Source organism: Naumovozyma castellii, chromosome 8, assembly GCF_000237345.1.
Source record: "Naumovozyma castellii chromosome 8, complete genome".
Taxonomy (NCBI): Eukaryota; Fungi; Ascomycota; class Saccharomycetes; order Saccharomycetales; family Saccharomycetaceae; genus Naumovozyma; species Naumovozyma castellii.
In genome coordinates this window covers 378,133-393,581 of record NC_016498.1, presented here as the reverse complement: position 1 = coordinate 393,581, position 15,449 = coordinate 378,133, and the positions used below count along the sequence as shown (strand labels likewise).

The 15,449-nt window shown below is 36.5% G+C and overlaps 8 protein-coding genes across 8 annotated transcripts; 2 read left to right on the top strand and 6 right to left on the bottom strand.

Moving 5' to 3' along the window:
• Positions 1 to 114: 114 nt before the first annotated feature.
• APE4 (aspartyl aminopeptidase) lies at positions 115 to 1,593 on the bottom strand (the record flags this gene model as incomplete). Its single annotated transcript, XM_003677812.1, has 1 exon — positions 115 to 1,593. The coding sequence occupies one exon, from the start codon at positions 1,591 to 1,593 to the stop codon at positions 115 to 117; it is 1,479 nt and encodes a 492-aa protein (XP_003677860.1).
• Positions 1,594 to 1,933: 340 nt separating this feature from the next.
• NCAS0H02020 (NAD(P)H-dependent oxidoreductase) lies at positions 1,934 to 2,722 on the top strand (the record flags this gene model as incomplete). Its single annotated transcript, XM_003677811.1, has 1 exon — positions 1,934 to 2,722. The coding sequence occupies one exon, from the start codon at positions 1,934 to 1,936 to the stop codon at positions 2,720 to 2,722; it is 789 nt and encodes a 262-aa protein (XP_003677859.1).
• Positions 2,723 to 2,841: 119 nt separating this feature from the next.
• Positions 2,842 to 3,483, bottom strand: ERP5 (Erp5p; the record flags this gene model as incomplete). Its single annotated transcript, XM_003677810.1, has 1 exon — positions 2,842 to 3,483. One exon carries the CDS (start codon positions 3,481 to 3,483, stop codon positions 2,842 to 2,844), a length of 642 nt encoding a protein of 213 aa, XP_003677858.1.
• A 210-nt stretch (positions 3,484 to 3,693) lies between these two features.
• Positions 3,694 to 5,226, bottom strand: CTM1 (cytochrome c lysine N-methyltransferase; the record flags this gene model as incomplete). Its single annotated transcript, XM_003677809.1, has 1 exon — positions 3,694 to 5,226. The coding sequence occupies one exon, from the start codon at positions 5,224 to 5,226 to the stop codon at positions 3,694 to 3,696; it is 1,533 nt and encodes a 510-aa protein (XP_003677857.1).
• A 340-nt stretch (positions 5,227 to 5,566) lies between these two features.
• CDC12 (septin CDC12) lies at positions 5,567 to 6,802 on the top strand (the record flags this gene model as incomplete). The annotated part of the gene is made up of 1 exon (XM_003677808.1): positions 5,567 to 6,802. One exon carries the CDS (start codon positions 5,567 to 5,569, stop codon positions 6,800 to 6,802), a length of 1,236 nt encoding a protein of 411 aa, XP_003677856.1.
• A 299-nt stretch (positions 6,803 to 7,101) lies between these two features.
• On the bottom strand, positions 7,102 to 8,148 carry TRR2 (thioredoxin-disulfide reductase TRR2; the record flags this gene model as incomplete). Its single annotated transcript, XM_003677807.1, has 1 exon — positions 7,102 to 8,148. One exon carries the CDS (start codon positions 8,146 to 8,148, stop codon positions 7,102 to 7,104), a length of 1,047 nt encoding a protein of 348 aa, XP_003677855.1.
• Positions 8,149 to 11,030: 2,882 nt separating this feature from the next.
• NCAS0H01960 (uncharacterized protein) lies at positions 11,031 to 11,858 on the bottom strand (the record flags this gene model as incomplete). Its single annotated transcript, XM_003677806.1, has 1 exon — positions 11,031 to 11,858. One exon carries the CDS (start codon positions 11,856 to 11,858, stop codon positions 11,031 to 11,033), a length of 828 nt encoding a protein of 275 aa, XP_003677854.1.
• Positions 11,859 to 12,866: 1,008 nt separating this feature from the next.
• NCAS0H01950 (uncharacterized protein) lies at positions 12,867 to 15,221 on the bottom strand (the record flags this gene model as incomplete). Its single annotated transcript, XM_003677805.1, has 1 exon — positions 12,867 to 15,221. The coding sequence occupies one exon, from the start codon at positions 15,219 to 15,221 to the stop codon at positions 12,867 to 12,869; it is 2,355 nt and encodes a 784-aa protein (XP_003677853.1).
• Between the last annotated feature and the right edge of the window lie 228 nt (positions 15,222 to 15,449).

Genomic DNA, 15,449 nt, shown 5'->3' with positions numbered 1-15,449 from the left:
TCAAATAAGTTTCTGTTTAACTCTAGCATTGCATATTTAGATTATTTAATTCAAATGTGTACAGTTGTAAAAAATTTGAAATTGCAAAGAGTACATTTCAGTGTTATTAACGCACTAGACTATAATCTTACTTTCAAGGGAAGAATAGTTTTCAAAAAATTCTTTGAATAATTTGATTTGCAATTCTATATCGGCTGAACCACCAGTTTCTCTTATCGAATGCATACTTAGGATTGGATTACCTATGTCCACTGTTCTGATACCTGTCTTTGAGGCTAAGATTGGACCAATAGTACTACCACATGGAGAATCGTTAGCTGCAACAAAGAATTGTAAAGGAACTTGAGCCTTATCGGCAATTTTTTTAAGTAGGACTAATCCAGGAGAATTCGTCATGTAACGTTGATTAGCATTTACCTTGATGACAGGACCTTTGCCCATTAATGGCTTATGCTGAGATTCATATTTGCTTGCGTAATTTGGATGAACTGCATGGGCCACATCACTGGATAAGAAAAATGATTTTGAGGATGATTCAAGGATAAGCGATTTCGCTAATGGTTTAGTCACATCATCTTCAGTACATCTCAAAGAAGTTAATCTTTCTAAAATATTAGGTAAAAAGTTGGAGTCAGCACCTTGTGCGGAGGCTGAACCAATTTCTTCGTGATCAAAACATGCCATTAATCTGATACCAGATTCATTTTCAATATTTACATCCGCAGCTAATGATAGCCCATGCATGGAGGTGAAGCATGACGTTAGATTATCCAGTCTTCCGGAGAACACAAATTCGTCATCTAATCCTCCTAAACATGATGGATTATTATCATAAAGAATTAATTCAAAATCTTCAATGGAATCAACAGAGTCAATGGAGAGCTCTTCAGCAACTAGCTCAAGAAGACGCTCGTGGTGTCTTTCAATAATAGATTTGATAGATGAAAATTGCTCTTCGGACATTTTTTCGTTATGATCGCAACCCTTATCTTTAGTGTTTGTTTCCTCTTTCGATAGTCCCGCAACAGGTAACAATTGCGACTCCTTATTGAACTCAAATTTTTGATTAACCTCCCTATCCAGATGAATTGCTAAAGTTGGAATTTTCAATAATGGTTTCTTCAAATCAACTAATCTTGAAATGATATTTCCAGTTTTCTTATCGCTAACAAGAACTCTACCAGCGATAGCTAAATCTGAATCAAACCAAGAATGCCAAATCCCTCCTCCATAACATTCAATACCAACTTGGGTATATTTTTCACTAGTTCTCTTAGATAATGGTTTAATCCTTAAAGTGGGTGAATCAGTGTGAGCACCTGTAATGGCTATAGCATTACCGGGAGACCATTTACCACCAATTGCAAAGGCAATAATTGATGAATTGTTCCTTGTAACAAAGTACTTACCCATCTGAGAAAGCTTCCCGTTCCATGCATCACGTTCATTCAATTCACTAAACCCATGTTCTTTCAAATGAGCCTTGATGTTATGCACTGCATGATATGGTGAATGCGAAGCATTCAAGAATTTTACAAACTCTTGAGGATAATTTATGGCTTTTACAGTAGTGGACATTTGTCTTCTAAGCATCCAATGCAATGCTGTGGTAGAATGTAACGCAGAGGTCAATCGGTGGTCGAGGTTCCGTTGCCCAATTTATTCCCTAAGAATGTTTCACTGGAATTTCATTAAATTTGAGAAAAAACATACAATCCGAAATAAATTTCGGCCGAGAAATTAATATTCGGCCGATCTTTTAACAAAAATGATATAATGTCGCAATATAAGTTACTTTTTACAATATCCACAGAGACTATATATATAGCTGCCATTGGGAGTATCCATAAATTCAAATGCAATCACTCTTTTTGTAATTTTAATTTTTGGTTTTCTGTTTGTCAAAGAGAGGAAATAATTATCGAAAACCAATATGAAAGTTTTTATTGTATTTGCACACCCAGATAGACGTTCTTTTAACGGATCCTTATTAAAAGAAACTATTGGACAATTTGAAGCAGATGGTCATGAGGTAAGGGTAACTGATTTGTACGGACAAAAATGGAAAGCACAAATTGATGAAGATGATTTCCCTATTACTCATAAAAAAGGTGAGAGACTGCATATTGGAAGTGCCTCAGGTGAGGCTTTCGTTAATAAAGAATTAACTAAGGATGTAATGGAAGAAATTGAAAAATTGTTATGGGCTGATTTAGTTATTTTTCAATTCCCCATGTGGTGGTTTGGTATGCCTGCCATCTTAAAAGGTTGGGTAGAAAGAGTGCTCGTTTGCCATTTTGGGTACGGTGTTGGAGAGTTTACACCGACTCATTATGGTGACCGTTTTGGGGAAGGAACCCTGGAGGGAAAGAAGGCCATGTTAATTGTAACTGCTGGTGGAAGAAAAGATCATTATAGTTCAAGAGGTATCCTTGGTCCAATTGACCATTTATTGTTTCCAATCAATCATGGTGTCTTTTTTTGTACTGGAATGACTCCTTTACCAGCATTTGTAACCTATGGGACAGATTCTGCCACTGAAGAGGTTTTTGAAAGTTATGCAAACGAATTGAAGTGCCTTTTGAAGAACATTGGAAGTATTAAACCGATAAATTATAGAAAGCAAAACTCTGGTGATTATGACATTCCAAGTTTGATTTTGAGGGAGGGTTTAGAAAGACCTGGTGAAACCGGATATGACATTCATCTTATTAAAGATTGAAGTTAACACGTTGACTGCAATATAGCCACTTTATTCGAAGTATTTAAGTATAAATTATCTAAGGGATTGATCTGATATACAATTTTATGCTCGTTTTTGCTCCTCTAGCATGTTGTGGCTTACAGAACTTTTTGTTTGATAAAAAAGTTCTTTAAGTAACGAAGTTGGAACCAGCAAACAGCAATTAAAGCTAGAAATTGTAAAATCGACCATGACATTATCTTGCTATTGACAGATTCACTTTGATCTCTAAATATCGCTTCATTTTCTCTAATCTCTCTTTGTTCTTGACGGATATTTAACAGTCTTTGATTCAGTTGTTTCATTCTATTCACTGTAGATTTTACATCGTCTTTCCTCTGACTATCTAAAGAGCTTACATGGCCAATATCTAGCTCAATAAATACTCTTATCTTCGCTGATAATTCCTGTGGATATGAGGGACTCACACAAATTTTATGTTCACCCGAATCCAATGCAGTAAAAGTAAAGTCACCGGTGTATGCGTTCTTCTGACTCAGGACGCGGTGATTATTATCAAATGTTTCATCAATAGTTACCATAACAACAACATCTGAATCTTCCTCATATATTCCCTTTTTCTCGATGGAGGTATCCAAATCGGCAATCAATAGATTCCCTTTAGACAAGTTTTCATAGAAACACTTTGTTTCACCTGAATTCACGTAGAAATGGACTGACAGAGCAAATTTAGAAAATAGTGCAAAAAGAAGAAAAAAGCCTGGTATTATGCTTCTCATTTTGCATCAATTAGAGGTGAGTTGTGCCTTGTTTGTTCAAGACGTTCTGTCATTGATCAGGCAATGGATTGATGATTTCTGTGCCGATTGTTGTTTTACGCGTCGCGTCAGAAATATTTTAATAAATAATAATTGTTAACGTTATGTGTGAATTGCTGAATTCTGATATCTATAATACGTACAGCGTTCTTGCCCTTCATTGAAAATGTTCTATTGTAAATCCAAAGCTATTTTACTGGAGAGAATATTATTTTCATACTCAAGAATGGAATGGACGAGTCTATTGTTCCCTTCGGGTTTCAGACCTGCTGCAAAAGCCTTCTTTATCTTATCACTCCTCCAATAACAATACATCTTGAACATTTCTTCGAATCTTGAGTAAATATGTTTTACCCTCTCACCACTGTGATATTCACCAGCTAAGACCTCTAGAGCATAAGACTTATGTAAGATATGTTCATGATCAAGGTCTAATTTACATTTCAACCTTTTTAAGGTGAGGTCTTCGGCAGATAAGCTTAGTGTATCCGACAACTTCTCTGTATATTCCCACGCAGAATCTTCAATATTCTTGGAATCACACATGAATGCTGTTAACAATTCACTCAATCCCTGTTCCACATTAATAATCATCCAGTTTTGTTTGAAAGTGTATGGTACCATTGAGCCAGGAATGTGTTCAAGATCTGGTCTAAGCACTTCCTCAGACATTTCATTCCGTACATTCATTACATGTATTATTGGCTTAATATCAAGTAACTTGTAAAATGATTCAAGATTGATATTACCCACTTTAAACATTCTTAAGAATTCATCTTCCAAATGAAAAGTCCAGAATTCGTTATGTGGTTCCGGAATCGATCTTGGAACAAATCCATGTGTTACAGCAAAATGGAAGATACGAGACCCCTCTCCATAATCAAGTAAAACTTCAAAATCTTTTGCATCTTTTGGAACGATCGTAGTCCTCGTCATTAACAAGATATCATTCGTTTCACGATCGATATCAAAATATGAATTATTGAAGGCGCTGTGATTGGCAAAATCTATCAGTGGTACCAAAGTGACATTTGTAATAAAATCATCACTTTCAGGGCTGATTTCTTCTGGGATGTCCATGCATCTAGTACGGATGGCTGCTATCAATTCTCTAACGTTAGTCATCTTCGAAGGCCCATACCTTTCAGTGAATGTAACACTCATCTCATCACAAGTGGCAAGAACATTCTCTATTGAGGAAGGTACCATTTCAGGGTAATATTCTTTGAACAGATCAATGCTTGTCTCTATAGTGTTTGCGTGTGCATTTAGAAGTACGGCTTTTAAATAATAGGTGATTTTGGATGGTACCTCAAAAACATTACTTAAATTACCAACAACAAAGAGACAAACAACTAGAATAATGGTTTCATTAATTTGATCCGACATATTGGGATTGTTTAGGAATAACTTCAAATATCTTTTGAATTCCTCATTAACGGTATTCCAGTCTACATTTGCCGGGTACTCTGAACTATCTGCCATAATTTCCATAATAGATTTAGTAGTGAATAAATATTTTTGTGGTATTCTAATTAATTCAACACATTCTTCATCCCAGAACCCTTCCATCTTACTCAAGTCAACGTGCAATTCATTCCCCCTGATCAAATCGCTTGAAGATTCGCGAATATACACTCCGTTGGCCACTTTCACGCCTGTTTTCCTCTTGTACCATTCCAAGACATTTCTGGTGCACCCCATACTATCTAATGTGCTCTCACTAAGAGCTTTTAACCTCTGTATCTGCCGTTTATCTATACGATGATGGTAAATGTGTCATAAAATAGGTTAGATTATTCAGCAGCTCCGTACAAGATGATTGAAAAATCTGGGAAAGATGACAAGTTTCATTGGAATGCAGATCAGAAAACCTCCAAATTTGTAAACACAGGATTTATCTCGAGCTAACAGAAGAAGACATCGCAAAGGAGCATTTAAGGAATCATCGATCGACATTCCTACTGATATCCCACCAAATTCTACGCTTTTCTCGTTTCCGATCCCGTTTTTCGACTATTATCGACTCAAGTGATTATCCAACATGGTTGAACTAAAAAGCAGGACTAAAAAAACCGCCACACCACCTGTGGCAGCCCCCGAACCACCTACCGTGCCTCCTCCTGTAGGAATTGCCAATTTGCCTAACCAACGTTACAAGATTGTAAGCGAACAGGGCGGTTATTTCACTATGATGGTTGCCGGTGAAAGTGGATTAGGTAAGACAACTTTCGTGAACACTTTGTTTCAAACTACTTTAAAGCATGCTGATCCTCAAAGGAATAGATTTTCTCCCTTGAAGAAGACCGTCGATGTGGATATTATTCGTGCTGAATTGGAGGAAAAGAATTTCACTTTGAGAGTGAATGTCATTGATACCCCGGGATTTGGTGACAATGTCAATAACAACAAGGCTTGGCAACCATTGGTGGACTTCATTGATGATCAACATGACTCGTATATGCGTCAAGAACAACAACCATACCGTAAGGTTAAATTTGATTTGAGAGTTCATGCTGTCTTGTATTTCATCAAACCCACCGGTCATGGTTTAAAACCCATTGATATTGAAACGATGAAGAGACTTTCTACTAGAGCCAATTTGATTCCTATCATTGCTAAAGCTGATACCCTAACTGCTCCAGAATTAAAAACTTTCAAATCAAGGATTAGACAAGTTATAGAAGCACAAGAGATTAGAATTTTCACTCCCCCATTGACCAATGATATTAAAGAGGATTCCACTGAAGCTGTCGCCATGGAACATGCAAGACAATTGATTGAATCCATGCCATTTGCCATTATAGGTTCTGAGAATACGTATGATAATGGACAGGGGACAAATGTTGTAGCTAGAAAATATCCATGGGGGCTTGTAGAAGTGGAGAATGATGCACATTGTGATTTCCGTAAATTGAGAGGTTTACTGTTAAGAACGTATCTATTAGATTTAATTACCAATACGGAGCAATTACATTACGAGACCTATAGAAAATTAAGATTAGAAGGTGGTTCAGCCACTGGTGATAATGATGATCCTTCATTACCAGTTAAGGCACCAGCAAGAAAATTGTCACATAATCCTAAATATAAAGAAGAAGAAAACGCATTAAAGAAATATTTCACAGATCAAGTAAAGGCTGAAGAGCAAAGATTTAGACAATGGGAACAAAATATTGTTAATGAAAGAACCAGATTGAATGGAGATTTGGAAGAAATACAATCCAAGGTCAAGAAATTGGAGGAACAAGTAAGAACGCTTCAATTGAAGAAACGTTGAAACCTCATGTATTTCTTTTATTAAGAAGGTAATGAATGAAAAAGCTGATTAACAAGAAGTAATGGAATTGTATACAAATAATATAGCTTTATGCTAATTTTTTTTCTTCCCATCTTCAATGTCATCTTTTATAACTGTACGATAATGATGATGATATGTTATAGTGTAATATTATCCTCTTACAGATGCAAGTTTTACAAATCTATATATATATATTTCCTAAAAGACAACAATTTTATTATGAAAGAGTTCCGGCAATTATTATATTATTTTATATTGTTTTATCTATTAATGTTCCTCTATTCTAATTCGGTCAAGTATCTTTCAGCGTCCAAACCAGCCATACAACCAGATCCGGCAGAAGTGATAGCTTGTCTGTATCTAGAATCTTGAACGTCACCAGCAGCAAAGAGACCTGGAACTGAAGTCAATGAAGAACCTGGAACAGTCTTAATATATCCAGATTCATCAAGATCCACTTGACCCTCCACGATCTTAGTTGCAGGGGTATGACCAATGGCATAGAACAATCCGCTAACTTCTAAGTCAGATTCTTCATTGGTCTTAACATTCTTAACTCTTAGGCCATTCAATAGTTTCTCATTACCCTTAGCTTCTAAAGTGACTGTATTGTAAACTATTTCAATCTTTTCATTCTTTTCAGCACGTCTTTGCATGATGGTAGACGCACGTAGATGATCCTTCCTCACGATTAAATAAACTTTAGACCCATATTTCGTTAAAAATTGAGCTTCTTCACAGGCAGAATCACCACCCCCGATAACAGCTAATGGTTTATTTCTAAAGATGGGCACAGCACCGTCACAAACGGCACAGGCAGAAATCCCCTTTTGCCAATAAGTTTCTTCACCGGGCAAATGCAATCTCTTAGCAGAAGCACCTGTGGACAAGACGATAGCGTCTGTTGTAATAGGTTCTTCATCCTCATTGAATTCAGTCCATATCTTGAACGGTCTAGAAGATAAATCCACTTTGGAAATGGTCTCTGTAATTATTTCAGTACCAAATTTTTCAGATTGTGCTCTCATTCTATCCATTAACTCAGACCCTGTTAATCCATCTGGGAAACCAGGGAAATTTTCAATCTCAGTAGTGGTGGTTAACTGACCACCTGCAGCAATACCATTAGCCATCATACCTTCGTATAATGTTGGTTTGATCTCGGCCCTGGCCAAGTAGATGGCTGCGGTGTGAGCAGCTGGACCTGAGCCAATAATAGTGACTTTGTGATGAACCATTCTGTTTAGTAGTAGTTTGAAAGTGTTGTTTTTCTGTAGCGATAGAGGTGTTTTGAGTAACCCTTGTTGTTTGATGATGATGTTCATTATGAAGGAGAAAAAGAAACTGTAAACCACACTCTCATCCACATGAATCGATGGCTGGGTATTTATACATCTGTCGAGAAAACGGAGATCTACGGATATGTGCCATATGAGTAATCACAACGTCTGGCTTGCACTGTTCTGTCAGCTTCGAAATCGCATCGTATTAGCTCAGCTGGAAATTCTCGCCCAAAGTGTCTTCGCGCACCCAACTAAAGGCTTACTAAGATTTCATAAGTCTAGTCAAAAGATGCTTCAACAGTGTTGTTATAAACCCAAAAACGTCCTGATCTCGTTCTTGGCCAGTAACACCAGCTCGCGATCCAGTAGAACCTGTTCCAGGAACCGTTCTAGTCCCCGACGTCTCTTGGCCAACCATTTCTTGTCGAAATTAACGTCCTGGTACTTCCAACTGTCGTACCAGGGAACCCCCGGGGGCAGACTAGGTATTTCCATTCGGTCCCCCAGCTTGTTCATTATACTGTTCCTGAACGCAACGAAATCTGAGTATCGCTTGTATGTCTGGATCTGAGGAGATCCAATAGGTATATTTGTAGGCGAAGATGAAGTGGGTGGATTGGGCCCGTACCTCGACGCCACGAAAACAGTAATCTTCCATACTGCAAACCTGTCTCCATTGTCTCCCGTGACTATGGTACAGTCACTCACTTTCACACTACTGAATTTTAATCTTTTATTAGCTTGTGTAGTCTGAGAGGCGCTGTTATGCGTGGTCTCTAGTTCCTCATCGCTCTCATCTCTGGGCTCATTTAGGATCTTTATTGGTTCAGGTGGTAAAAACGTTAATCTCTCCGTCATCTTGTGTCCCTATACCTCTTGAAACTTTTTAGGTATTGTGTAAATGCGAAGTTTGAGTTTAAGGGTTTTCATCTTCATCCGCATCGTCAAGTCCTGTTAATTAATTATTACACTGCCAATCTAAATTCAGTACGAACAGCAAAAAAAAGGAACTGTTTAGAACATTAAGTAGGACAGGGGGGGTGTACCAGTAATTACCTTAGCCATAAGTAACTTTCCCTTGTTGAAAGGATTAATAGACTGACAAGTAGTCATTTCGTACAATGCGATATGCTATGGAAATTTTATATATAAGAGAAGACGTTCTCGAACAATTATATAGTTCTATATTATCTATATTCTATTCATCCCTCATAAATGGGTGAGGAAATCAGTCGCTTCATAGCAACTGAATAGATACCATTCACTTATTAAGCCGGATCACTAGTCGATCATCCCTGTTTCCAGCATGGTAGCGTTTAATCGGTGTTTACCTGTGCAGAGTCTAACACAAGATCTGAGGTGATGAATCCTAAAAGAGGAAACGATTAGCTGAGTGAACCCGGTCGGGTGGTATCATAGAGTTTCACACTTCCTTCCATTGTCACCTATTAAGGTACATGGTGATTCTCTAAACCAAGTTTCCAAATACAAAACGATATTCTATTTTTTTACCATACTCTTACATCATAAGAAGCCAAAATAAGTTGCTACTGGCTGCTAATTTCAACAGTGTTATATGACCAAAGGTTTCATTAGTGTCTGTCGTCTCCAAATAATATTGTATCAAGAGTATACATTCCCTTTATCTACATAAACTATTACGATGTTTGAAGCAAATTATTCCATGATTAGGTGCATATTAGAGACTGATGAATCTAAAGGAACCAGCTCACACCGAAAATATCATTTGTGAAGGTTAAGTCACATAAAGATGACAATGCTAAATATACAGCAGCCGCTAACGCTCATCATCGCTTCATTATCCGGTTAACAGAAGTAATTTTACTCTGATTTGGTTAACATGTATATGTTTGGAAAGGTATGATATTGGAATCCACCAGTTATTTCCATGACGTATAATGGGACAAAGGTGGTTGTGGTTGGAGTCAATCAGCTGGTGGTTTATAAGGTCGGCTTGCATTACCTGCTTTATCAAGTTGGTCTAATGAAAGTAAGTCCATTTTTAGGGCAGGTGCAACGACAGCATCGAAATAATGAGAAAAAGTTGGGAACTTCAGAAAAAAATTTCCCGAAGCAGTTACATCAAGCTCTCTATCGTCTGCCGCACATGCTTTGTGAGATGGATTAAAATGCTTGAATAATAAGCGTGATGAGTTCTGTAATACAGTGATGTCAGCAGCTGTGTCAAGAGCAATGTAATCGTCTCGATTAAATTTGGATTTGCCTAAGTGTGTGTATATGGGATTGTGGTGGATCTTCTGATAATTGTTGTTTGTCCGGAGAATTGAATGGTGGTGATGGTGATGTTGAGGCTTCCTCATTTGCGGAAGGTTCAGTTACTTGTTGACCTTCTTGTACTGTGATTGCGTTAGCGTGTTTTTTGGTATGATCAGCTGATGCAGTGTTAGGTTTATGATTGGTAAAGTTTTTAAATTTGAATGATGGTTTGTTTGACTGTTGATGGTGGTAGTTGTTGTATGATGGATGTGGTTTTCTGTTATATTGATTGTTTTGTCTGTGATTTGATGTTGGTTGATGATTAGAATAGTGATGGGTGTTAGTTGTTGGAGTTACTGTTGATGTGGTATCTTGTCTTACCCTTTTATTATGAATTTTTCCTATGGAGGTAAGGATTGATGACAATTCGATATGATCATGGTTTAACAAGTATTGATCCTGAATTGGTTTATACTCGTATGGTAATTTTTTAACAATGTTTTCGCAGATAATTTGTTCTGGGACATTTATTCCAAATTTGACAGCCTTTGATAGTAATTTTTGTACTTTGATGGAAAATAAAATTGGATCAGATGTACCATTATAAGACAACGAGTTAATTTCAGCATAGATTTTTTCTGCCGTTTCAAATGTTACATTAATGCTCGTAAAATAACGTCAAATATTTATAGATGCGGATCTTGCAATGCAATCTTCATCCATGATGGATAATGATCATAAGGTACATGTTGTTTAAAAATGTATGTAATAAATTTCTTTTCCTGATTTGTACATAATCTTTTAGCGGTACCGAATTCATCTGGAATCACGTCAGTTAAAAGACGTCCATTTAAAAATTTAATAAAATGAATAATCCATAAGTTGAATTCATCTGGTGATTTAACCTTGGTTAAATTGATAGTGATTGATGTTAATGATGATGGTTGAGAGTTTGGATTCATAATAATTGGTGGAGGTGATGGAGTTTGTATTTTTGGTTCTATTGGAATTTGTTGTGGTAAGTTGAAAATTTCTGGTGTTGGTGAGCTTGGAGTCGATGAGTTTTGAGATTGAGGATTGTTGGTTAGTTTTAAAAATTGTTGAAACTGTTGGAACAGCTTAAATTGCTCGATGTCAATTGAATTCAAGTCGGATGGGCCTTGATTGGAAATAAATCTTGGAATGCTCAAATCTGGTTGAGATGGAATATTTGAATTAACATTTCCTGATGACGGATCTCCAGCTTCATTTGTGAAGAGGTCTAAGCGAGCGCTACCATGCTCTGAATTAACGTTATTAGAAGATAATGGGACGGTGTTAATTGCATTTAGTTGAATATTGTTATTTGTGGCCATGATGATAAGTTGATAAAGAATAAGGTGAAAATAAGATTTAGGATTAGTTTGCAATTTATAGATATAAATGGGACGCACACTGCCGGATGACAGTTCATAGGCTACAAAAATAACTTCAATCCAAATAAACGATACACATAGTTCACATTCACACAACATTTAAACCACATTCTAACCACATTCTAACCACATTTAAACCACGTTCAAACCACATTCTGCACAAGAATTATCAATTTGGCAAACACATTGGTATATGTTTTGTTTTATCTTAAATAAGCAAAATATTCACAAAATGGATTCATCATCGGCGCTAACAATTCCAAATATGAATTACAATAACCGAGTATGGCTACATACACGATGCATTTCCCATCAAATATCTATATTGGCCATCAACTATGAATTTTTCACTGACTCGATATCATTTACAAAGCCGCTTCGGGTGGTAGATCTTAAGTCAGGTTTTTATCAATAAAAAATATAGAACAGAACTTTGGTAAATTCTTCACGAGACCACTAACCACAGATATCACATTGTGAGTGGTATGTTGAAAGGATTAATAGATTGGAACGCAGTCGTTTCATACAATGCGATATGCTATAGAAATTTTATATATAAGAGAAGACGTTCTCGAACAATTATATAGTTCTATAGTATCTATATTCTATTCATCCCTCATAAATGGGGGAGGACATCAGTCGCTTCACAGCAACTGAATAGATACCATTCACTTATTAAGCCGGATCACTAGTTGATCATCTCTGTTTCCAGGATTTCAGGCCAAAACGAGGTAAGTTTTTTTTTTATTTATTTTGTTTCTAATATTTGTAGATTTCTTGATTGAATTAAAAAAAATTTAATTCTTTGTAACATATTCTTGAAGTAAATAAAATAAAAAAGCTTCCGTTGGGTGCCTAAACTTGGAAGAGGGATAACACTATAAAAAGTGGTAGGTATTTTTTTCTTCAATTGTGTATTTAACGTTCAAGAAAAGTCGCAAAATTTCTATGCGCATACTTTTGACAATGGTTTAGAAATTAAAATCATTCATTGGAAATAACTATGACATTAGCCTAGATATTTAATTATGCTTGTTAGATATATGACGTGTAAATTATATATGATATTAAGTTGAATAGGATCCAGTCCCATTACCACTATTGTCCTTAAAATTTGTTATAATAATGCTGCCATTTCTTCATAAATACTCCATTCACAGCTTCCATATCTAATAAATCATCAAATGGTATAGGAATGCAAAATTTTTCATCATCCACACTGGATAGCTGTTGTAAATCGTTGAACCCAAAATGATAATTTAATAATACATTCAAAATTAATGATGCAATGATTTTATAATTAACCACAACTTTCTTTGATCTGTAATAGTCCCAATCCTTATCCTGATAGTCATTCTGTTTCACAGGATGTTTAGAAAAACATTGATTATTAGCAACAACAATAGCATCCAAAATCCACATGAAAAGAGAATGATCCACACGCTCAAGGACATTCCAAATGGTGGGATAATTTAAACACGAAGAGGTGAATTCCTTTTGAAATTCAGGGTCCTTAAGAAGATAATGCGCGACTACACCACGAGGATCTATGATATTTGAATCATATTTTTCCTTGCATGCATCATTGAAACATGTTAATTGAATTAAGTTAACCATTTCCCAAACTTGTTTCAACGAGGTAAAGGATTTACATAACAACAAATGATGGAATAGAAGTTCATCACCAGGAAGTAACCCTTCATGTGAAATTGATTTTAATTGCAACATTAAAAGTAAATCAGATGACATTCCACTTCTACCGCTAATCTTCGTTTCGATAGCCTTTTTTATTAATGCCTTTAATTCAACAGTTTTACCTTCAATGAAATCCATCTCCTTCAATGTCTTCATTAGACCATCAAACGATTCAATGTATTTCTCCGTGACAAGACCAGTCTTACTTTGAAGAATTTCATCATATGCTGAACGTCTAGTGTCATCACCAAAAGCTGTCTCCCATATGACTTTCTTACAACTTTGCAATGAGGAATTTCTTGTAATGTCTCTTTCTAATAATAAAACATACTTCTGTCTATTTGTTTCATCTCGAATCAATCTCTCCTCCCGTTCTTTATTTCTATCCAATTGCTCAATGGAGGCTATACTCATACTCTTACTAATTTCCCTCTCATGTAACTTTCTCTCCTTAGAATCCTTTGGTGGTAACCAACTCGGTCTGGAATGACTCACGACACCCAATTTATCTTCTGAAACAAGGAGAAGATCTTCCATTCCTCTCTCACTAGCTTCTTTAAATTCAAGTGGTAAACATTCTGCTGATTCTGTCCGTTCCAATAATTTACTTTTAGAGATTGTATTAGTAGAATGTAAATAAACTGATGATAAGTTCATCGATGTGTCTTGCATATATTGTAGATCAGAAACTTTGTTGATACCAGGGATTGGTGATGTGGGCATTTCCTTATAATCTAGTACAGGAGGATTAGAATTAGCACGACAATTATGTGTAGGTGAGTTAGTTCTCTGTTTCCCCGACTGGAATGGTGCGTTAGGAGGTGCTAATAATGGCGATTGTCTCAGGGCAGGAGACTGAGAAAAACTTGTGTTATTGGATTTGGTTAAGAATGACGTGGTTAAGAATGATGCCATTGGGATATCCCAAACTAATGAGTCGTCAATATCACCATCTTGTAATTCTATCACTTGGTCTTGTTGATCATAGTACTTTTCCTTCTTCCTTATTGTACTTCTGATGGATTTCTCATTTTGTTCTCTGCGTAACCTATAACGCTGAGAAGGTGTCAATGGGACTTTATTTGCCAGGATGGCTGACGTACTATTGGCATGCTTATATAGTCTTTGATTAGGCAGCATCTTGGGTGCGTTAGATACCAAGTTCCCATTATTACTATTTTGAAGCGTTCTCATTGGCAAACTACCTTGTGGAACAACACATACTTGAGACTTGGCTTTAGTTCCATTACGGAAAAAAGTCTTGGACGGTGTCACCATATCATTGAAAGTTTGTTTACTCTTCGAACTTATAATAAAATCTCGTGGATCCCTCGTTGCTGGCACATTTTCTATAGAGTCTAGAGATTCGTCATTTTCATCAGGGAGGGCTTCCTCACCAATTTCATTTTCGATAGATGAACTACCAGAATTCAGATCTGAGGAAGGTGAAGAAAACAATCCGCTTGATCTGGTACCAATTGAATCATTCGAGACAGGTCTATCAATTAATTTGCCTCTTGGTGGTGAAAATTCATCTGGATTAAAACTGGTAGTCTCATTAGGAATCCTCTCCTCATGAGCAAAACTTCTTAATAAATTATCGCTGGGTCTCCTTCCTAGCCCGAGACCGACTTGACTCTTATTTACAGTCAAACTATCTCGATGCACTGGTTTGGCGTTGGAAGCAGACGGTATAGCGGGGAGTCTTTTCGATATGTGTAATTCCTCGAACTCCTTGTTCATTGTAGAATCTTCAATGGTTGTCATCAAATGTAAAGTTTATCGTCAAATACATATAACAAAGCGAGAATGAGTACCAAATAAAGGCTATTTCAAACAACACACAGGTAAAGCAGCTAATACACAGGTAACTGGATAGGAGTCAAGACTGCGTTTGTTTCAATAACCGGGCTTGTAACTTCCCATATGCTATGTTTATATTTTCCACTCCAGTTATAGTATTTGAAAAACTCGACGAAAAGGGAAAAACCCGCC